Consider the following 25,049-nt stretch of genomic DNA (forward strand, 5'->3'; position numbering starts at 1 on the left):
GCAACGCCTTTATATAGAGTAGCAGGTGGATCCGCTCTCAATGAGGTTCAGCTGAATTCAATTCAATCTGTTTCCTTGATATCTGTGAAATGCCACAGGGTTGTTGATGTTTTTTTATGTGTAGTACTATAAACTCTTGTGTGTGGAAAACGTAAACCTGTAATTCATTAAAAAAAAAAATTCTCTATTAGTTTATGTTTATTGCGCCAGGTCCGCATTGAGCATTGTTTTATTATTTCGAAAAGTGGAGGAAATAAATTTCCCTACGCGGCATGATCACTGACGATTTGGTCGCTAAGAAGGTTGAAAGAGTGGGTCAGCTCCGTCGTACAGTTCCATCTTAGTGAAAGTACTACTTTCGCTAAGAAGGAATCTGGGAAACGCATTCTTCTTTCACAGCGTTCTTAAGTGCGCTCCAAAGAAGAACTCTGCCCAAAGAGGCTCTTTGGGATTCTGGGAAACGCGGCCATTATCTGTATCTGTATCTGTATCTGTTCAACCAACAAAATTATCTGTATCTGTATCTGTATCTGTATCCGGATACACAACAAGAAGTGGGCGTGGCGTATACCGGAAGTTTCTTTTACATTAGCCTACATTAAAGGAAGTCACACCTAAATTGATTTTCTAAACTAATATTCATTGTCAATGCAATTGTTGTCCCTTCAAAGCATCACATTGATGTAATGTTGACATATAAGTCAAAAAGTTAGATATATTTCTACCTTTTCATCTCTCTCTCTCTCTCTTCTTTGTTCTCAGAATACGAAGAAATTCAGGGAACGAAAATATTGATAAATAACAGCCCAAATCTGTGCATAGGCTACTCACTGTTAGTAAATGAGGGCCAGTGTTTTACTTTTAACTTAATTAAGGTATCCCTTTAACTGGGGGAAATACAGCTGTATTTCATGATTATTTTTTATCTCTATCTCTCCCCCTCCCTCTTTTTTTACTTTTGTTTTACTAAACTAAGATTTAGGAACAATATATGTATCAACGTACCAATCTCATAAACCCTAAATAATATGTTAGCCTTTCCACAAAGCCACATGTGATTTTAATGTGTCAAGTTTGCAGTTTCCGATTTTATTGTATAGGTCCTGAAGTAGGCCTAGCCGTATACGCATTGATTGACAGCTGAACAAGTACAGGTCCTAAGCATCAGTTTGATGGAAACGTTGTGGTGTTTGAAAGAGTTTAAGCAGTAGGCCTAGTGAATGTAAATACATCGGGGAAGGGCTGACGGTGACTCGGGGTGCAGCATATTCCATCGGTTCGTCTCTTCTCCGCCACGGCAGCGGAGGAAACTCACATAAAAACGGCAGCGAATGCGACAGGTAGAACCCTCTATTCAAGGGAAAGGGCGAACGCGCTGCGTTTATCAGTGGATAAAAATAGAGAGACCGCGGGTCACGGGACGCGCCCGGTCCTCTCATGTCCACCGCAGAACAGCTGTTAGTGACATTCTACCTGTTGTGTCATTGAGGCGGAACGCGCTGCGTCAATTAAGCGCATAATATATAAAAAAAAAATCCCTGAATAATAACGGGACTATTCGGAAATTATCCGTATCCGTATCTAACTCATTATCCGTGCTTATCCGAATACATATTCGGATTCGGGCTCATCCCTATTAAGAACACACATTAAGAAATCCTTATACATAAAAAAAATAAAATTGTTATGATCACAGCCAGAGCGGCAGCCATAATGTCTTCTTAAATCACCAATTAGCACTATATAAGGATTAAAAAAGAACAAAAAATTGTCAGCGTTGAAATGAACTGCGTACAGTAATTTAAAATGTTAATTTTAGACACGGGCAAGGAATGTTGGTAACACTTTATAATAACTATCCGTTGTAACTCCTTAATAGATCATTAGTAAACTCTTAATTAATGATTATTAATGATTTGTTAAGTGTTTGTTAGCAGTTTGTTAAGGATTTATAACAAACTCAATACACACTGTGCATGCCATGGACTTGAACGTGACGTGATCAGTTAATCTCGGATTACCTCCCAGATGAACTGATTCAATTATTAAGCAATTAAATATCTACCATTGTTATAAATCCTTAACAAACTGCTAACAAACACTTAACAAATCATTGATAATCATTAATTAAGAGTTTACTAATGATCTATTAACGAGTTACAACGGATAGTTATTATAAAGTGTTACCGGAATGTTTAATTCCCTTTTATATTGGAATTCAACAGTTTGTACTGTAATGTTGAGCTGAGAGAGAGAGAGAGAGAGGAACCAGCTCTCTGAGGAAATTGCCCTCAGCTCTCCTTCATCACTGCAGGTCTACTTCCCCCTCCTCCTCTCTTGGATGTCCGCCATTAGACACGCTCAATTGGATTCCTGTCAGATGTGCAGCCTCGCCCTGGGTCTCCTTCCTACGGGTGACTGAGCATGCTGTGTGTGTGTGTGTGTGTGTGTGTGTGTGTATGTCTTTGTGTGTGAAAAAAATAAACAGCTTTCCCTATAAAAAATTGTCCACACAAAATGACATATGCGCGCGCACACACACACTCTGCCAGCAACGTACACAAAGTTCAAGGCTCAGTTCGCTTCAGGGGGTGGTCTAGAGACAGCACACACCTATTAGTATGGGCCTTGGCACGGCAGGATAAATGCTGACACAGATTTGACCGAGAGGTTACGCTGCCGAGATTTACTGTATGCCTACGTTCATTGACCTAGCCTTGGCTTTTCCCAAGATGTCAATGTGATGTGACCATTTGAACGAATTGCTGCAGGTATAAGCTGCTTACACCTTGACCTATCACAGGGGAATAAATGGCTACCTTGGGAGTTGACCATATAATGCTAGTCTTTACAACACTTGGCTTGTTCACCTTTCACTGGCTGAGTCATTAACTGTTATGTTTGGTCAGAACATAAATGCTATTGAAAGACTCAAGCTTGGAGCTAAAATGAAAGAAATGTCAGCAAAAACATCAAACATTATAACAACAGCAACATATGCTACTCATCATTACTATTAAATATGCAAATACTGCATAAAATATTGAAGTTTGTATTACTCCCTGTGGTTGCCAGTAGTTCACTTAGTTACACCTGTTAAAGTGAAGCTACAAATCACAGCTAAGTGGTGAGCTGGGATCTATAGATTGTTGTTCTGTTCGTGTGTTTGAGGCTTTGCAGACTGTGTAGATATTGTATAAACTTCAGCCTTACGGCCTCCATACACATCCTACCTTTACTGCGCATCTGCGTCTGACTTTTTTTCACCGACCGTGTAATCAACCTAGAGCGGCCACACATTTTTCATCCGCTATAACTGAGGTTGATTGATTGATAGATTTTTGTGAGAGAAAAGAAAAAGAGCGCTGCTTTTTATCTCCAGAGTTCGCTATGGACGCCTCTTCATAATATTACAAATTAACACATCCAAAACTCAAACAGAGATGGGAGCACTCATCTTTTAACTTTAAAAATAACTTTTATCCAGGCTATTTTGTCACACACATGTCAGTAAAGCATTTTGAGCTAGGGGTAGGAAAGGGAATTTATCTAAAGGTAGGTGAGATTGAAGGAGTGTGTTAAGGGCTAGATTGTACTGGATGTCTGCCAAAAATACTTCTCCATAGCTTAGACAATACATATTGTCATTGTTAATATTGTAAGGCAAAAAAGTTGACTGTAGACACATTTAAAGCTGTTCAAATGTCTCTTGTCTTACGTGACTTATCACACAGAATGGAATATACATGGAAATGTCAACATCAGACGAACATCAGTGTCACTCTGAGATGTAGAGAGAGATGTTATGAAAGAGGCAAAGAGAAAAACAATAGATTACAGTCTGAATTGATGTACTCAGTAAATAGTGTTGTAATATGGGTGAGGTCTCTAGCTGTGCATCTGCTGTCAGAATTCCAGGCCCAACATATAAAGAAATAAGACCGGACCAAAACAACACAACCTCTTTCCATAAACTTCAGAGCACAAGCAGATCTAAAGCATAAATAATGACTATGAAGGAAAAAAGGCGAACAGGCATGACATCTATGTGTGTGTGTGTGTGTGTGTGTGTGTGTGTGCACGTGTGTATGAGGTGGTCGTTAAGTTGGGGGCACGGTAGTAACTTTAGTAGGCTAATTAGCTACTATTATCTGTCGTGCCCAGTGGCCTGTGCCACTAATCCTGCTGATTAAACACAGTGGGCCTCCACAGCTCCACAGTAACACCGGACTGATAAGGCCACAGAGCCCAGTGGTGACATAAATATCTCGCTACATAGGACTGGCACTGTTCTGCTTTGCATTATACCAAAGGACGACGCTATGTGAATCACAGGAAGAAGCTTAAGCTTCTGTCTCTAGATCCAGCCAATGAAAAGGAATACTAAATACAGTAGATAACATTTTCCAAACATCCACTGAAAATATTTTCATGCTTTTCATACAGAACACTAATGAATACTCACCGAGAACATGGATCGGAAGTTGCTGAGATCAGTGAACAGCTCCTCCACTGAGGTCTTCTTTGGATCCACGGCAAAATACTCCAGCAGGTTCTGATAGAGCGTCGCCATGTTGGTGTGCATGATCACCAGGATGCCATACTGCTCCTGTGCAACCTTGCTGAAGCTGTGAAGGTCGCGGTCAAGTTCAACAACAAATTCATCACACAATATGTGTTCATTAAACGTTTACTGAGGGTAAAGTATTCCCGTATTTGGCTGCAATACAGGAAATGTGAAGAAAAAAAAATAAAAGAAAAAAGCATTTAAGCACATTGCCGTAAGGATCTAAATTTGGTGCATGAAAACCAAGTGGTGAACTGTGATGTTGACATTTGGCGCTCTGATAGTGTCAGCCGAGTGTGCTCATCGCTAACACCACCTACGGTCTACATTATCTGTGACACATTATCTGGCTGCTGGCAAACGATTGTTTTATGCATGCATGATATTAACAGAAACTTTATTTCAAAAATTAATATAGTTGATTCTAAAACGAAACTATTGAATTCAACAGCGTTGCTCTCTTTGGCATTGTAAACCGTGCACATTTTACTCGACTCAAGGATTAATTTCAAACAATTGAGTTTATTTCAAAGCCAATCCAATCAGATGGTATTTTACTGTAAATCTGATTTGCTGGGCTATCAGCAGTGGTTCTGCGCAGTCTTAGTCTGCTCCTAAACATTAGCATCTTTCAACTGTGTAGATGTACATGTCCTTTCAACTCAAAATGATTCTTCATATTTGTGAATTATTTTTCTGTGCTGTGTTCTGTGTTCCCTTATGCTGTTTCTATGTGTAACTATAGTTATGCTGCCTTCTATGGCCAGATGAAAAAGAGATGGAAATATCATGTGTGATTTCCCCATGTAAAAAAAGGATTAGAATAGCGTTAATAGCTGGTCCTCCCAGATATGGAGGGCATTAAAAAGATCACCCTGGTTAAATGTCTTCTAATGTGTTTTATGTATTTTAATCTTGCCCCTGTAAAGCACTTTGAATGGCCTTGTGTTTGAATTGTGCTATATAAATAAACTTGCCCTGCCTTTAGCGCGAGTAACGCATCTACGCGCCATGTACGCACGTAAACCAATGGTTCCCCTATGGAAAAATTGCCGATTTTATATGCGTGTAACGCGTGTAGTGTGTTCGCACCTTTAGGGGGTTGGCTCAAGCGAAATGACGTAAACACTTTCATACTCTCGCATGCACCAAGCACGACACAGGAGGAGCGGCATTAGTCGCGACCTGTGTCCGCCTGGTGAGGCACTTATTTCGGATACTTTTTCATAGAAGCCTCGGTGGAGAACCAGGCTGACAGCCGCGCAACCTGAACACTCTACCGTCAAATACAGGGTTAGGAGTTAAAGTTATTGGGGTATGAGATCAGCAAATAAAGCTGGTCAAATAACTAAAGGAAGTCCCCCGCTCGGAATATTGAATTAACTTGTTTTTAATTAAATAATCACAATCGCGTTTGCGGAAATTATATTAATCTCAAAAGGAATCTAGTTGTAGTCTTGCAATATGAGACCCCTGTCTTTTCAAAATCTCACTCTGTGACTGAAAACTAATGACTAGTTGTCTTCAGGTGTGAGTTGATTGTCTTTAAATGTAAGAGGGTTTCAGTCTTCAGTCTTTTCAAAGTCTTTTAAAAGTCCTCTAGTGTAAACCCAGCATTAGTTGTGCCTGTTAAAGTGAGGCAAAGAATCACAGCTAAGGGGATGGGCTGGGATCTTTAGATTTATTTTTCTGTTCCTGTGTTTGAGGCTTTGCAGACTGTGTAGATATCGTATTAATTTCAGCCTTATATTGGATGCCATATACAGCAGCCAGCATATCAGTTTGTGTGGCAATTTAATCTGATATGAAGGAAAGGGTCCTATTTTTCTATAATCAATTTACACCTGTTACCCATTGGACGACACCAGCAGTTCCATCAAGTAATCTCACCCCAACAAAACTGCCGAACACCTGCAGACCAGTGCCTTTGCAGTGATATCCTTCACAGTATTATACTCGCTGGCCGAGCCACATACTGCTTGAATGCATTAGAAACCTTTTCTTCTTTTTCTTGGATCCAGAAGGAGGTTTTTACCACATGAATCTCTCCTTTACTACGGCTTTAGCAGACGAGTCAGCCTGATTTCTCCTCCTTGCCAAGCAGTGAACAAGCCGCATAAAAGACACTGAATAGCCTTTTCCTGCATGATCACCGTCGTGCCAGCCAGCGGACCCGCGACAACCCGGTAACGATAGTTAATGGTTGACTTAAGTGTATTGGTTTGAATCAACTTTCCTAAGTAAAAACCCTTTCTTTTTTATTTTAAGAAGCGGTGTCTGTGATATTTGTATCTTGTATTTCACTAAATGTTGGTAAAGAAGGTATGTGCAGGGATTCAGTCCATGTAGGTGATTAATTTGATCGGTTTGACTAATTTAATTAATGATTCATAAACAATGTTTTCTAATATTATAATTTAATTGAAATTAATTATATTCATTACTTTAACCCTTTGAAGTGTCAATGGAACCACTTTGCATATTTTAAAATAAATGAATGAATGAATGAATGAATGAATGAATGAATGAATGAATGAATGAATGAATGTGTCCACGATCTAAAGTCCTAGGTAGTGTATAACCCCAACCCCCTTGTCTCATGGCAGATCAGAAACAACAGTGTGTGTGTGTGTTTGCACATTTGTGTGAGAATGGTATCAAAATGATGTGGGCGCTCATATTGAGGAAACCGTTTGACGTATGGCTTCGTTCCGGTTGGGGACTGGACTAGTTATTCACAGCTGGGTAAATGCTGCTCAATAGGCCCTATACTCTCAGATAGACTTGTCAGTAATATCTTTCCAAGCCAGGCAATAGGGGGAGGGGGGCGCATGAGGACAGCGTGGGCAGGTGATGGAAAGCAAGAGAGAGAGAAAGAAGAAGAAATAGCCAAGAGCCAGGGTTGATAAGTATCACCGGGTACGAAATATCTCTCTCTGACTTCTTCTCTATTCTCTCCCTGCAGTGGACCACTGCCAGAGAATGCAGTGGTCCAATGCGGCTCATTCTCGAGACTTCCTGCTCAATCCTCCCTCGCCTCTATTCCATCATATCCTTCTCCCATTCTGTATTTTGCTCATTCTCCTTCAGCTTTTTTTTCTCTCTTTCTAATCTGCCACCTTAACGATCTTAGCTCACATTCACACGTGTTAAACTATAGACCACTAGCACAGAAACTGTTTACTGGAGTGGTGCATGAAGTGTTAATAGACTTTTCAATGTCACGGATATAACACTCCAGGCTTTAAGCTGGTGCCTGTACTGTAAATTGCATTTGGTCCAAATAAAGACATTCCCCAGCAAACTTCCTTAATGGCAAGTGGAAAGCGCATACGTAAGATGTAAACGTGATTGTATCATCTCTCAAGAGTCTTTCTGCAGGATGAGAAAGAGAATAGCCTTTAAGGCATTAAAGAGCAAATTGCCTCTTTGCTCGCCTTTGGTCAAGTATGGGGAATATTCGTAGCTGTAAGTGAGTAATGTTCAGTTACTCAGTCAAGGTTAATACAAAAAAAAAATATATATATATATATATATATATACACTCAACAAAAATATAAACGCAACACTTTTGTTTTTGCTCCCATTTTTCATGAGATGGACTTAAAGATCTAAAATTCATTCCAGATACACAATTGTACCATTTCTCTCAAACATTGTTCACAAATCTGTCTAAATGTGTGATAGTGAGCACTTCTGCTTTGCTGAGATAATCCATCCCACCTCACAGGTGTGCCACATCAAGATGCTGATCTGACATCATGATTAGTGCACAGGTGTGCCTTAGACTGTCCACAATAAAAGGCCACTCTGAAATGTGCATTTTTTTGCTTTATTGGGGGACTGGGGACTCAGAACCAGTCAGTATCTGGTGTGACCACCATTTGCCTCATGCAGTGCAACACATCTTCTTCGCATAGAGTTTATCAGATTGTCAATTGTGGCCTGTGGAATGTTGGTCCACTCCTCTTCAATGGCTGTGCGAAGTTGCTGGAGACGGCTTATGGTGGAGAAATTAACATTCAATGCACGAGCAACAGATCTGGTTGACATTCCTGCTGTCAGCATGCCAATTGCACGCTCCCTCAATGCTTGTGGCATCTGTGGCATTTTGCTGTGAGACAAAACTGCACATTTCAGGGTGGCCTTTTATTGTGGACAGTCTAAGGCACACCTGTGCACTAATCATGATGTCAGATCAGCATCTTGATGTGGCACACCTGTGAGGTGGGATAGATTATCTCAGCAAAGCAGAAGTGCTCACTATCACAAATTTAGACAGATTTGTGAACAATGTTTGAGAGAAATGGTACAATTGTGTATCTGGAATGAATTTTAGATCTTTAAGTCCATCTCATGAAAAATGGGAGCAAAAACAAAAGTGTTGCGTTTATATTTTTGTTGAGTGTATATATACATAAAATACCACACATATGAACCAAGTGTGGAGTGACATTTGTGTATGGATGGCTTGGGACATCTGAGCAGCCTTAGATACAAAATTGTGGTCAAACATTTGTTTGTGACCCAGTTTAGCCCTAATACCCGTGTATATAGTGATTATATGTCGACATAACTTATGTATATTTATGGTGTTTTTGATCAGCACTTTTTGTGCAAGGTTCCTATATTTTGAAAAGTAAAGCAGTGAAAGACAGTAGCTGCCAAATCCATTCTCATTGAACCTTTCTGGGTTGCACTCAGGTTCTCTGCTAACCACTACAGCGCAAGCCATCAGTGCCTCAGCCCCAAGGCTATTGATCAAAACTACATGAAGGAGGCTGGGTACAGGGTGTATTATTGAACACACTTACACACCTGGCCTGAGACAGGCCCGTCAACCTGATCCACTACAAACTACCTCAGAGGACATTGAATAATTAACACTGCTGCCAAATAGATGTGTAGACAGCTGTCAGCAATGGACCTGGGGCCTCATTTATAAAAGGTGTGCTTAGAAACCTTCCCAAAACATTGCGTCCGCACAAAGCCAAGAATGTGCTGCGCGAAAAAAAGTGGAGATTTATAAAACTGTGCAGCGCACTGTTGCACACAATCTTCCCTTCATAATTACCCACCTGCGGTGAATTGTGCGCAGACGATCTCCGCCCGTGTCATCCCACTTCACCTCCCAGTTTCATCCCACAATCTACCATAAATGCCGAATGCTAAATAGCTCCTGAATACGATGACGCTCTTAATAATCACGACATTTTGACTGACATGGGGAAAAAAGGGAGGCAACCGGCCGCAAAGAAAGCGACTAAAACACAAACACACACGCGCGCACTGATCACATATCATGATTGGCACAGTCGTTATAGTCTTTGATAAACTGTTTTGCCCAACTTTGTACTGTATGAAATATCACATATTAGCGAACCTGTAGGACTATATGTTGGCCTATATAAAATGTGTTGTGAGAAGTGAAATAATGTCTATTCCAAAGCATTGTTTCCCTTCCGTGAGATCCACACATTTCCAACAACGTCAGATTATAGTTTAAACTTCCAGGGTTAGTTGTTATGGGAAAGAGATGCATAAAATAATTTGCTAAATTCATAACATGATTTAATCTAACAAAATATATAGTTTTAATTAATATGTTTGGCCTTAACTTTGTACAAAACTACTTTTTACACACAGCCTAAAATATAGACTTTGCTGTCCCGCTTGCCACTCACGGACACACCTCCCGACGTATATGATATTATTATAGAGTAGAACTATAAGATTACATTTAAAAATATAACCAAAACATTTATAGACCTACTTTATAAGTAAATCAACCTACATCATTACTGCATGCCATAGACAACAGTAGCCTATATTCGCAAAAATAGGTACGCACATATAATTGATTAAATATATTGGGTGCCATGCATTTCACAAGGATATGTGTGTTTTTCCGATGACAGAGCTTTATTTTGTGGTGTTGCCATTGAGTGTCGCTGATTCCCCGAGTCAGGAAAACCTTGCGGTAGCTCTACGCATGGTCAAAAGTTGACGTGAGAATACGCACACTTCTCCGCAAAGAATTATTTTATAAATACCACCGGTTTGCCACCGCACATTTGACCGCACATTCTGCCTGTCTACGCAAGTTTTTTGTGCACAGCAAGCTTAATAAATGAGGCCCCTGGAGAGCCAAAGAGGGCAGTGAAACAGCAAATAAATTGGGTTTGTGAAGTAGTGCTTTTGTTTCATAATTGTACAGTGACAATTGAACAACACATTCTAAGTTGCTCTTGTTCTTTCTCCAGGAATATACAAAAAAATTACTGAAGGCGTGAGTCACAGAAAGACGAATAAACGCTGTTTCGATTCTGCCTCTCTAACCCCACCCCCCGTCATTTGAAAGCTGCCCTCAGTGTGAAGCACCCTTCAAAAAGAAAGAGCTGTAATTATTCGGAAAAAATTGACTATGGAATGAGATGCCACTAATGACTGTACACATACTCAACAGTGGAAAGAAACCATGTGTAGATATAGGACCAAGTGGTGGGAGGCGCATTGAAATGGTCTCCCCCTCCTTTGTGCTTTAACAGTATTTTATACCTATACCGAGAAGATTTGTGGGGGGCATGTGGAATATGGGTAGTTTAAAAGGGTAAAATAAATGTATTGGGTGTTTGATCAATCAAATACTCCAGGGTACCTTCACCTTTATACCACAAGTTCAGTTACGTGTTGAGTTATGGAAACATGCCCTTCTTCCAGCCTGCACAGCCCTACATTGTTACAATTAAACTGTTCCAGTAATATCCCTCTCTTTTGTTCCGTTTGAATAAATACAGTCAACTCATTGTAAAACCTGGACCTTGTGAATTGATGCATGCGCCTGTGCGTGCTTAAAGGATATAGCCATTTTGTTGAAGAACATGTCGTTGGGGTCATCAGGGGAGGAGAAAGTCTCCAGGTCTCTCTCCAGCTGCAGCAGCTGCCTCTCCATCTGCCTGAGGCTCTTTTCCAGATTCTCTGCAGACACTGAAACACACACACACACACACACACACACACACACCCAAACACACATATTTGTAAAAGCACACAAAAACACACCGTTGTGCAGAGGAAATGTGAAGAAAGAAGCATACATAGAGAGGACAACACAATTATATTCAAATGCATTATTATTTTCCAGGCGCTGAAAGAATCAGAGAAAAACAACATACAAAAGAAAATAACAGGGAAAATGAGAGAGAAGCCATCTCATTCGCAAAGCGTGCTTATTACCAGGTTCGCACTGCGCCAGAACATCCTCGGAGTAAACAGTGATTGAAGAAAAATATAATCACTGAGTGAAGGTACATTCAATTCAGAGATTTGAACTATTCTTCTCTGCCTCTAACTTGCTCGTGTGTCCTTAAAAAAATAAATTGATGCATATAAGAACATAATTCCCTTATTGACACAATGTAGCGACAGCAAATTCATGCCTGCTATGTTTGCTTATCTATTTGAAATGTATGTGAAGCTTTCCAATAACACAGACAGTTACAGATTGCAAGTGCACCCTTAAAGTATGAACACGGCTGTTGGAAGTGGACATTTTTCTGCACCCTCCATGTCTTTGTCTTTGGTCTCGTCAACAGGTGCATGGATCATGAAGGTGGGAGAGCAGGGGAGGACAGTGCCTAACTTTCTGTTAAGTTGGTCATGCCTGACACTTTAAGCTAGTCACTGAATATAGCATATGGCTTAAATTACCCTGATTAGACCCTGCTTGACAAAAAGGCATAAGCTGCTTATTTTTAAGTAGTTTCAAATGTCCCTTGATCCTAATACATGCTTTACGAAAAGAAAAAAAAGAGAGAACTTCAGAGCAGCTAAGCTTCCCACTAAAATCATATAATAAACCCAATTTACTGATGGGAATATGCTGTCTTGGACCCCCACACCGACACACATGTTCAATCTTACATCAACATATTCTAAGATTCTCCAGTAGCTGAAGTTGTACCATCTCTCTTTAAATTGAATGGAGTGTGAGGAAGGTCTTCATACAGCAGGTAAAGGGGAGCCTGAGAATGTGCATGCACAAAACACGCATTCAAGCATTTAGCTGGCTGAGAACAGAAGTCCTGCTGTACTTTTCATTCTGCATATCACTCACGACTGAGAAAGAAGGCCAAACACACTGCAGTTACAAAGAGAAGACTTGAAGACGTGAAATAAAAAACACTCCATATAACACCCAATGCCATGAATCTACCTTAAAAGCCCCTGACACATGATCACATCATATCAGTTACATCTAGTTATTGCATGCAACATTCCATTGTTACTTCCATATGAATGTATATTTCTGATCTTCATTCTCGTTTTACCTAATTTCTACCCTCCGTATGTGTCTCTCATAGTAAGCACATATGCCAATAGTTAACAATCAGTCAAGGGCACTGGAAACACCACAGCAAACCAGTCCCTTTTACACATTTATGATAGTTAAAACCTGTTGGTCAACAACCAGAAGCTGACACTCCACCTGCTGTTAGATTTCCATTTAAATCTTTTTTCTCTCTCCCTCAAAGCCTGCATTACCAAGCAACTAGCATGTGCTGAATGAGGTGTGGGCAGCATTCACAGACGAAAGCATGCAAACACGGAAGGAGCCCAGTCAGAAGTCTGTTAAAACTAGGGCCCGACCGATAATGATTTTGGAGTGCCGATGCCGATTATTTTCAGAGAAAAATTACGATTACGATTAAAGCGTCCGATTAAAAAAAATAAAAAAATACCCAAAATATATATTGGAAAAAAATATGTGAACCCTTAAATATATATATATACACATCTTTTACTGTTGAAAATATTTACAGGAACTTTTTCTTTATTGCAATACGCATTGTCTAAAAAAAATAAAGTGTAATAAATATTAAATTCAGACATTATGCATTTTATCTTACTGCATCCAACCCTCTGGAACTCCCTCCCCCCAAACATCAGCATCTCAGACTCAATAAACTCATTCAAAAGTCAACTCAAAAGTCACCTCTTTAAGGAAGCATAATGACACCTGACTCCACTTCAAACCTTATTTAAATTTTTTCTGTATTTTGTTTTCTTTTTCTACATGTATGATTCTCTATGATGTAAAGTGTCTTTGAATGACCTCCAAAAAAGCACCATACAAATTCTATCAATTATTATTATTATTAACTGTCAAGCGATGACCAATGCCTCTGCTATTGGTTGCAGGGGGAACTGTCAAGTGTAACCAACTGTCAAGTGTATCCAATGTATTACAACACACCTGCTGCTGCTGTAAATAGGCTATAGCATTAATGCTATTCCATTAGGCTACGTCCAGGGCAAAAATACATTTCACACATGATTGCTTGAAAAAAATTAAAATAAAATCTGCAAAAAAAACGGCCGATGCCGATAATTCCGAAATATGCGAAATGACGATGTACTGACTGAGAGCAATCTCCTGTTTTCTTTGCTTTACAATCTAAGCTGCAAGCTTTTGGTATTAAGGCTCCGGCCAGTTGTTCGGGCAAACATTTACTGAAGGTGGACATGCAGGTGACAACAAACTGAAGCATATGACAGAGGAGATTATTCCTGAAAATGATGAGGAGTGAAACTATAGAAGGTAGAAACGTGTTACAAAACACAGATTTGAGATTAAAAACTAAATTCCTTGTTTTCTTTGCTCTGTGGCATCCCTGTTCCTGCTTTCTCTTCCTGTGTGTTGAAGCCTACCTTGTTTTTTTATGAGCAGTGGGGCCTGTATTACCTCTGTGGTCCAGTGGAGTTGCAGAACAATATAGAATGTTTTAGGAGAAGAATAATTGGAATATTTGTAGAGGTCAACTCCCCCATTGACATCCTTTTATTACCCTGCCAACCTGCTGTGCTATAAATGAGACCGGGTGGAGTACACAACCATGCACACTCACCAACAAACACCACAGCTACACACAGAGTGCCACTATAGATCATCCCTTGATGTATGGAAATTAAGGGACTGAAAAACTGCCTTCCGAGGCCAAAGCCTGACAGACAACTGTGACCAAACTGATGGTGCCAGAGGCTGGGAACTAGAGATTTGTAATGGAAGAAATCCCAGTGCACACATTCAATGTGCTGAGCACCTGCTACATACGAATGGAGCATGAAGGTCACTGAATTGCAAGGTGCAGTGTAAACTTCATTGTTCTGTTTACATCCACCACGAGGCTCATCACTCACCCTGCATGTAGGGAAACTAGTTAACAAAGCTTGAACTGCATATAAGGGAACTATCTCAAATATAGTTCCTCATAGCATGTAGTTAATACCTTCTCAGGTCAACAGACAAGGAAGCAAAAACAAAATGAAATGTGTGCAGAGGTCTATTTAGTAAAAATGCATTGACAAGTGAGCCTTGTTTCTGCTGCTGGCAGTGGCAGGCGCTATTTGAGTAAAAAGCTGAAGTAGCTTGGTTGAGCACATCTGATTTCACACAGTCTGATTTCAACATCAAACTCAGCATCCAAGTACCACGCAACAAACCACCCTAATTGCCCAAACTTGACTGCTGTGTATTGCAGTGTGTGTGTGTGTGTGTGTGTGTGTGTGTGAGTGTGTGTGTCTCTGTGTGGACAAAATAATAAAGAATAGGAGAGAAAGGGGACAGAGGGCATGATTAATAGTCCAAAAACCAAAGAGGGACAGGCAAGACATGAACATCTATTGACGGACGGATAAATAGATACACAAAAAATGACACAGAAACAGCACACAAGGACTGCTTCTCAATGTCAGGAGAAATAATGATTGGAGTGCTAAAAAGAAGAGAGAGAGAGAGAGAGGCCGAAGTGAGAAGGCAGACACAAAGGAACCCTGAACCAAGCCACAGTTTTGCCTTCATGAGAGACGGGATTGGCAATGGGGGAAACGAAGGCTGGCTAGCCCACAGTGAAAAGACACCGTCTTTTTGCAGCAGAAGCGTGGTTCATTACTGTTACCACTATCCAACCCCTGTTGTCATGCTCACGTAAGCTCTTAGGTTGGTGTTCCTAAATGCAATGCAGCCTTTTAGTGTGTCTTCAGGCCTCCCAAATGGATGTCAGACCTGGTGTGAATGAAGCCACTCAGAGCATGGTTTACAAAGACCAAATGGGATTTGCAAGAGACACCTAGTGTAGATCTCATTACGGCACAGAAACACAGACAAAGGTAGTGACTGAGAAAGAACATAATATCTGCGAATCAAACATATTGTAAAAGGCATCCAATGCAGCATCTTATTTTTATTTTTTCTTAACAATCCACTCGTCAGCACAAAGGACCCTTTAGACCAGGAGTAGCCAACCAGTCAGAGACTAAGAGCCACATCTTTAACTGTGCCACATCATATACACGGGTACACGTGAACATCCCCCCATCCCTTCCCCCCACACACACACACACACACACACACACACACACACACACACACACACACACACACACACACACACACACACACACACACACACACACACACACACACACACACACACACACACACACACACCTCTGCTCAGCCAGATTAACTGTAAATATCACACAACCAACATGATAATGACCACAGGCCAGTAAGCACATAAACTCGGGAGCTGCGGGTTGGCCAGGCCTGCTTTAGACATACATTTTTTTTCAAAAAACAACAACAACTAGAAAGTGAACACAGTGAGCTAGATAGATATCTAAATTAGTAGTGTAGATAACTACACTCACCGGCCACTTTATTACGTACTGTTCAATTGCTTGTAAAATAGCTAATCAGCCAATCACATGGCAGCAACTCAATGCATTTAGGCATGTAGATGTGGTCAAGACAACGTGCCCCCAAGAAAGGGGGTTTAAGTGACTTTGAACGAGGCATGATGGTGCATGGCAGGATGTATCCATGCTTCATGTTGATTATGCCAAATTCTGACCCTACCATTTGAACTTTGCAACTGAAATCAAGACTCATCAGACAAGGCAAGCTTTTTCCAATCTTCTATTGTCGAATGTTGGTGAGAATTGTAGCCTCAGTTTCCTGTTCTTAGCTGACAGGAATGGAACACGGGTCTTCTGTTGAAGTAGCCACTAACTAGCAACTAACAGCTAAACAAGCTAAACACTATGTAAGATGCAAAAATGCCCTTCATTTTGGTTGCAAAAACAAATGCTTCTGCCTTTAAGCTGAAACCAATAAAATACATTATTTGGCTTATATGGCGCAAAAATTATTAAAGAAAGACCAAAAGTGACTTTGACGAGCGATGCGACAGTCATTTCAATGACTGTGTGTGACACTGCCTATGTGTAGGCTACATCTGTTTGTGTCCCACTTTCATATAGGCCTTTGGGTTACATTTAAGCATGCATAAGCTAATACCTGCTTCCTACGGGCACTGCACCAATATGTGTTAACAAGAAATTGAACTTCTGTACCTAATAAAGTGGCCGGTGAGTATATATAGAACTTACTATAAAGGAAAACCTAAATAGTGTGTGTGTGTGTGTCCTTTGAAAAAACTTGCTAACTGTTCATCCAATCTATTTCAAAATTGGTGGGTGTATTCCTGAGGACCTGCAGTGCCAAGAAGGAAGTTGTTTGGATCAGTGGTTCTGTACAAAACTGCAAAAGCCTGGTCAAGCCAGCTGAACTTAGATGTAATTCTATCCATGCTGTCAAGGTAATGCTGCTTGGAATGGCCAAAAAGGAAGAGGGTCACCGCCGCTACCGTAGCAACGCCAATAGGAGCACATCAATAAAAGTTAGTGTTACACCCTGTATCCACTGTATATATCAGGCATGCAAACTCATGAGCCATGAAAAAGGTGAGAAGCCCGAAAACAAACAACGGTAGGGGGGTCTGGGGGCATCCCCCCAGAAGATTTTTTTTGTGATTTGAACATTTAAGAGAAGCAATTTGGTGTATTCTGGTGAAGAGAATTAAGGACAAAAAAAACATTGTCAGATGAATAGTAAAATGAGCAAGTTGACAAGTTAGTCAGCCAACCTTCTTGACGTTTCCAATACAAAGTGTGTAGGTAGCCTATTTACCAAGAAAAACGGTTAAAAACAGCTTAGAAAAACGGTTAAAAATGCTGGCAAAACCAGCTTTAAATAAGACAGAAAATAACATGGAGCCTCAAATCAATCACACCAAATTCCCTTACAATAAACTAACTATTTATATTGTGGCAAACAGGATTTGCCTTATCTTTGTTACACAACCATCAATATAACACATAAGAATACACTCTGTCATCATAGTTAATCTCGTGTTCACGCACTCACACACGCGCACGCACACACACACCTCAGTCGTGCGCAGGAACATAATGGTGCAAAATGAGACGATAGTGGAGGAAGCAGGTGAGTGTGTTGTTTCGGCGCTGATCTGCTAAAATCACTACATGCACGGCCAGAACACCACGCACCATTCAAAAACCGTGAAAACAGCAATAGACAAAAGCACATTATTAACTTGAGGTGACGCGTTAATCTGCAGTGACAATCCGCCAACCGCGGCTGTTAATCAGCGCGAGCATAAAGCAATGCAAATGGCTGTAAAACAACGGTTGGCAAACTCCGTGAATTTATTTAAAAAGTGATTCACATAAGGCACATTAACACGGTAAAATACTAGTACTGCGGCTACTTGAACGCTCCGATGACTCGGAGAGAAACAATTTTTAACTTTCCTGCAGACGCTCTGACTGACTGATGTCACCGCCCCTCAATGACAAACACTGTTTCTTATTGGCCAAATGACCGTCAAAGCTCATATGATAGGAGTTAACATCCGTCAATCATAGTTAGTCACTATGGTCACTCCATGTCCATGCTCCGCTCCACACACACACACACACACAGCTGGCCATCAGATCCCCCCCCCCCCAAAAAAATATTTTCTCAACGGATCTCCACGAATCACATAGATGGCCAATGTTGTTTCCAAAACGGCAAATTTCGCCGAAAGGTGACGAGTTTGCATGTCTGATATATACATATGCAAATATATACTCAGCCTGGGGTAAATGATGCAAGGAGGTGGACAGAGCTTGAAGTGAGATCTAAGGATTGTGCTTTCCATTGATCTCCCCCCTTGTACTTATGAGTCCGGGCCAAGGGCTTCTGGACACGCAGCACAGTTTGGAGAAATGAAACTCTCAACAGGAGCATCGTTATCCATAGATTATTAAAGCACCACGAAAAAAAAGAGGCCAAACGTATAAAGCCACACATTTCATCCTAACACTGTTTATCCCTCCTTACCCTTTTCCCTCCCTCCTGCTAGGGATGGATCCCTCACTCCCTCCCTCCTGCTTGGGATGGATCCCTCCCTCCCTCCCTCCCTCCCTCCTGCTAGGGATGGAGCAGTGGGAGAAATCTCCTCTGGAGTGGCAAAGACACACGCTGTGACAGTATGACCGCACATGCATATATAGTTGCAGAAAGGAAACATGCGCGCGCACACACACACACACACACACACACACACACACACACACACACACACACACACACACACACACACACACACACACACACACACACACACACACACACACACACACACACACACACACACACACACACACACACACACACACACACACAGACACAGAGTACATAGCCTGCTGCTCACAAACTTCCTCCTGAGAGCTGCCAATGGCAATATGAACAGAGAACATGACAGGGTCTCCTCTGACCACCCAGAATGTCCCTGCTTGACTGTGACCTTTTACTATACTATAGATACACTGGCCAAACTCAGAGCATTGTGTGAACGCTTGTGTGTATGCATTCTTGTGTGTGTGTATAAGCTTCAAATTATAAAACTAAAACATTCGACCGACAGAGACTTTCATTACATTTCAATAACTGCTTCATGTGAGCAGTAGGCCTGACTTAATGTATTTTCTCAACTGGTAAAATGCAACCCATGTTTAGAAAATCAACAAGCCGCTAATCCAAGAAGAAATCCCTAGAGAGTTACAAAAGTAGAAAGCTCAAATTCAAAACACAGGGATACAGAGGAAGAATGTTCCATTTATATCTAGGGAGAACATTGTCTAGGTAGGCCATTCTGTTTATGCATTAGGCTCTCCAAACCACATCATTTATTACCTGGGTCCCCCCACTACTGCTAAAGTACAGCCATAAACAAGCAAATGTGAAAAAAACTAATCTAATATCTAGTAGTTTATCATTTTTGTTAGGAAAACATAATGCAATATAGTGATATTTATAAGTGATCTTGAACCCAGTCCCCCCCCTAAGATTACGTTCCTGGTAAATGTAATTTGTTTTTGTCTGGACACAAGCCTTCACTGATTTGATATAAGGCAATGTTAAATAAGGTTTTGGATATCAGTTGTTTAAATTGCTGGCCGACCCACACAGCTCATTATCTCTTCATTAGGCTCACCGTTCCAATCATTTACCACTGCCATTCTCCATCCCATCAATATTGTTTATATCAGGCGATAATAATGCTTCATGGCCAACATCAAACAAAGAGGCCAAAGTGTTAAAGTCTGTTGTCCTATTTTAAATTCAGTTTTCAGTTTTAATAGCATGCCTTCAGTTGCCTTAACAACACATTGAACAGAACAGATAACATTCAGTGTGTAATATAGGGCAAGAAACATGAGAGCAAGAAACAGGGAGTCTTGTTTAATATGCCTTTTGCTTGCTCAAAGAATAGTTATATTGTATTAGCATTTGTAAGACCAGTCGGCAAAGCCCCACTGGTAAACATCGAGGAGTGAATGCATTTTCCTTGTGCACTGGGAGTTTTAAAGAACTTCCGTTGACACCAGCAGGAGACCAAAATAACTGCAATATTCTCACTGGGATAACGCCTCGGAGAAAGTGAGAGGTAGATGCAGCGTTAAAATTATCCAGTAGCAACAGAGTTGTTGCTTGATAATTAGAGTAGTGCACCTTGGGGCGCCCTTAGCTCAGTTGGTAGGGCGTCCCCCCCCGGGCCGGGCCCAGCAGCAGACCCAGGTTCGATTCCCGCCCGCGGTATGTGCTGATGCATTTTGCTTTCACTTTAGATCACATCAAATGGAGGTAGCCTAAATGAATAGCATTAATGCTATAGCCTATTTACAGCAGCAGCAGGTGTGTTGTAATACATTGGATTAATTTACACTTGACAGTTCCCCCTATTCTTTTTTTTTCTCCCCCATCTAATTTTGACGATTTTTTTGAAAAAGGTGTTGGTTTGTAAGCGCTAAGGGAGCATGTTTAAATAAAACCTGTGAACCTTAACTTCTAAATGTATTTTATTTCATGTTTCTATGTGCTACACACATGCTTAGATATTAAGGTTTTGGTAGACGTTGACAATTCGTAGTATTTTTTCAGAAAACCCTCAGGCATTAAAGAGGACCTATGATGCTTTTTGACTTTTATGACCTATAAACGTTGTTATGATGATTCATAGTCATGCTTAACCATACTAAATTATCAAATAATGACTTACATGCATTTCGACGTATTCCCTGCTGACCGTCTGGGGTGTCTGTGCAGAGCACTAAACACTATTCTAGCCAGTCGAGAAGTCACGTCTTCAAAGCGGTCTACCCTTTCATAATTTGTGACGTCGCATAAACATTTGTGACGTGACCACGCGGATGTTTCCATGTATGGTAATGCTGTCACTTCCCTGTTCGCGTCTGCCTCGCGCCATTATAGGTCCATGCTCGCGCTTCCCGCCACTGAAAGTGTTCCGGAAGGAAGGTAACCAATCACAACGGAGTGGGGTTTGCAGGAGGGGGGGAGGGTAGCGGAGATGGCCGATGCACAGGCGGAGGGAGCGGAGATTGCCGAAGCACACACACTCAAGTGTTGACAGGACGTGCTGGATCGCCAAAATAAGAGAAAGAGCTTCCCGAAAATCTACATAGTTTTTTGTGATGTGATTCGTGTCAGGTTGCTCTATAGCAGTGTAAAACAAGAAATTAAGACCAGAAAAGTAGTATAATAGGTCCTCTTTAAGGACATGCATCCTAGATTGCCATAGTCATCAATGGGTTAAAGAAGTGAGTTTTGAGTTGACTTTTGAATAAGTTTATTGAGAGTGAGATGCTGGTGTTTGGGGGGAGGGAGGTCCAGAGGGCTGGGTGCAGTAAGATAAAATGCATAATGTCTGACTTTAGACATATTTGTTACACTTTATTTTTTTTAGACAATGGGTATTGCAATAAAGAAAAAGTTCCTGTACATATTTTCAACAGTAAAAGGTACATATATTTTTAAAAAGTACATTTTTTCAATATATATTTTGGGATTTTTATTAAATTTTTTAATCGGCTGATTTAATTGTAATCGTGATTTTTCACTGAAAATAATCGGCACTCCAAAATCAATATCGGTCGGGCCCTATCTAGGACCTTGAAGGATCACAACCTGGGTGGACAACCTGGTCAACTACCTGCTGGAATGCTACAGGGGGTGGATTTAGAAAATCGGAACCACGGTTTAACCCATTGATGACTATGGCAATCTAGGATGCATGTCCTTAATGCCTAAGGGTTTTCTGAAAAAATAGTACGAATTGTCAAGTCTACCAAAACCTTAATATCTAAGCCTGTGTAGCACATAGAAACATGAAATAAAATACATTTGGTTTTATTCAAACATGCTCCCTTAGCGCTTACAAACCAACACATATTTCTAAAAATCGTCAAAATTAGATGTATTAGAAAATCATTAAATATTGTTAATAAATAGATGCAATGTGTTGTGTGATTTTCGTCAGTAGTCTATAGTAGACCTTGATTCTGCGCACCAAACGCCACTAACTGTTCTGTCGCCGACATAGCTGGCGTATTTTTTTTATTTATTTATTTTTTTTGATTGACATGATTTTCGGCAAACCACACAACTTTTGGGTGGTCACGTGGTCTTAAAAAAATCAACAAAACCCACCTCATGTGTATTTGAACCAATGACAGTGCATTCTATGCTGGGAATGCCATGAAAATTAGATAAAGTAATAATGCTGCGTGACGCAGCATCAGGCAGGAGAGCCAATGTGGCATTGCGCAGCAGCCGTCATCAATGGGTTAATGCGAGGGTAAAATTTAATTTTTTTAACTTACAGATATCATCATGAAACTTTGCCAGTTGATTACTGGCATTAAAACAATGATTTTTTGTATTGAAGTTTTTTCCATTTTTTTTAATATATATGCACATTTGGCATATTTCACAAATTATGCAAATATTTGCATTTCTTTAAAAACTAAAAATCTAGATATTGGCTAAAGCCAGAGTTCAAATCTTTATTGCATTTTGACATTATATAAGTGTGTTAAGTTTCTACATAACTCTGTCCTCTGTGAGAAATGGTGTGATAATTCTGGTTTGATAGTGTATAAATAAACGTGATTTGATAGTTTTTTTCATTACTCTGACCCAAAAATCTCAACTTCTAAATAACATGCATCAACTAAACTTTCCATAATCATTCTTAGCACTATTCTGAAGGTTATTAAAGAAGGATTTTTTCATTTGTTGTTCATAGTCTGATTTATGAGACATTTTCTTCTTCAAAATATGCCAAAACTGCATTTGTGTGAAATATGCCAAATTTGCATTATTCAAGCATTTTGAAAAAAACTTCAATACAAAAAACTCATTGTTCTTATGCCGGTAATCAACTGGCAAAGTTTCATGATGATAACTACAGTATAAGTTAAAATTTAATTTTACCCTCGCATTAAACCATGGTTCTGATATTCTATTTCGGCCCCCTGTAGCTTTACAGCAGGTAGTTGACCAGGTCATCGACCCAGGTTGTGATCCTTGAAGGTCCTAGATATCATTTCTGGTGAACAACCTTTTACAACAGCCCATGTCAGTTTTCCAAATGAAGAGGGTTATGCACCCTGGGTATTAATCTTTTCTATTAGAACTGGGTAATATACCTTACTAGTGTGTGTGTGACTGAGCATGCTGTGTGTGTGTGTGTGTGTGTGTGTGTGTGTGTGTGTGTGTGTGTGTGTGTGTGAGTGTGTACACAGGTAACACCGTAGCTTACCTCTGCTAGCTCGGTCCACATGCTCCAAGTCTTCAACAAACTTGATTACATCTGGAAATTCCTCCTCACATACTTGGGCCAGGAAGTGGAGTAATGTGGTCTTCTGGTCCGCTGACTTTGTGTCCTTTAGCTGTAGCAAAACATCACATACAGTTAAACACAAAGACCCATGACAATAAAAAGATGCATTTTATTTCAGATAATTAAGTCTTATTACACTACTAACAAGTATATTATACAGACTGGGCAATACAACTGCTCTAATGGCGTACAGGGTGAAACCTAACCTTTATAAGTAGAGATTTGTTGTACAGGCAAAGCTATTTTACTAAACAAGGCAAAGAAAAAACATCCATAGAATCCATCTTTTTAGTCCAGCTGAAGTAAGATTTATTCACAGAGTTTGACTGACAGGCTGCCAGTATGCCAATGTTACATCGTTGGGAAGGAGAAACAGAGTGAACAAACATAGCGCTGTATCTTATTTGTCATGGGCAGTTTGTGTATTGTAAAGTGGTATTGAAGAGTAAGGACCACACACCAGCATCAGAAACATGCCAAAGTGATGAGCAGCTCATTTGCTAACTTACAAACTGCCAAGAGCACTGTACTTTCCCCCCGTGAACTTTCGTTTGGTCGCCCATTCAGAAAGGGCAGGACAAGAAGTGTGTTCACGTTTGTAGATGTAATAAGGAAGAGATCTGATTGATGATGTTGTGTAGCAGCTTGCTGTCTGGACAAGTGAAACCATCTGCACTGCCTATAATAGAAATGCTGACGATACTGTTGTGTACACTATTTGATTGCATATTCCAAAATAAGTTCTCCATCTTCATAGACAGATATCTGCATTTCTAATTCCATAAAATGAATGCAAAAAGAAGGGGCTCCATAATGAAACCAAACAGAGAGAATATACATTTCTCCCAGAAACTGCTTTTTCTTTTCTTCTTTTTTTTTTGGATAACGAGCTACTAGATGTAATGTGACAAAGGAATTTGTAGTTATTTTGGTAGATTTGTAAATGACAGTGCTATGATCTCAAGACTGGTACCGATGCATCAGACACATATTCACAATGTAATGACCTCTCCTTGGCCTCCTTCCCCTCTGTCTCTCTCTCTATCTCTCTCTCTCTAGTGCACACAACAATCTTTCAATTTCCCTGATAAATTTCTATCATCGCTCTTTCACATTCTAATTCCAAGATGTCTCTCAGTATCTCCGCCAAAACATCCCTCCTGCCGAGTGTGTTGCTGTGTATCTCTCTAGGTGATCTATTGGTAGACAGCAGTGTACTCAGCCCCGCTGGGTTTAATCATGTTTGTATTATCTCCTCTAATCAGACATTCTCATCTCTCTTTTCATTTTCTGTCCCCCCCCCACCTCTTTTTTTCAAAAGCTTCAAGTGCTCGCTCACAAAAAGGTCCCTCTCTGAATTTAGATGG

The 25,049-nt window shown here is 40.4% G+C and overlaps 1 protein-coding gene across 1 annotated transcript in view; it reads right to left on the minus strand.

The window, feature by feature from the left end:
* Positions 1 to 25,049, minus strand: part of LOC307248627 (protein diaphanous homolog 3-like) — a 175,065-nt gene that overhangs the window by 68,780 nt on the left and 81,236 nt on the right. The window contains exons 23-25 of the mRNA XM_080025069.1: positions 23,602 to 23,731; positions 11,428 to 11,554; positions 4,466 to 4,628 (exon numbers count right to left, since the gene is read on the minus strand). Coding sequence (XP_079881195.1) covers positions 4,466 to 4,628; positions 11,428 to 11,554; positions 23,602 to 23,731 — 420 coding nt within the window. The remainder of the gene's footprint in view (positions 1 to 4,465; positions 4,629 to 11,427; positions 11,555 to 23,601; positions 23,732 to 25,049) is intronic.

The sequence above is a fragment of the Ammodytes marinus genome (assembly GCF_949987685.1).
Source record: "Ammodytes marinus genome assembly, chromosome: 1".
Lineage (NCBI taxonomy): Eukaryota > Metazoa > Chordata > Actinopteri > Uranoscopiformes > Ammodytidae > Ammodytes > Ammodytes marinus.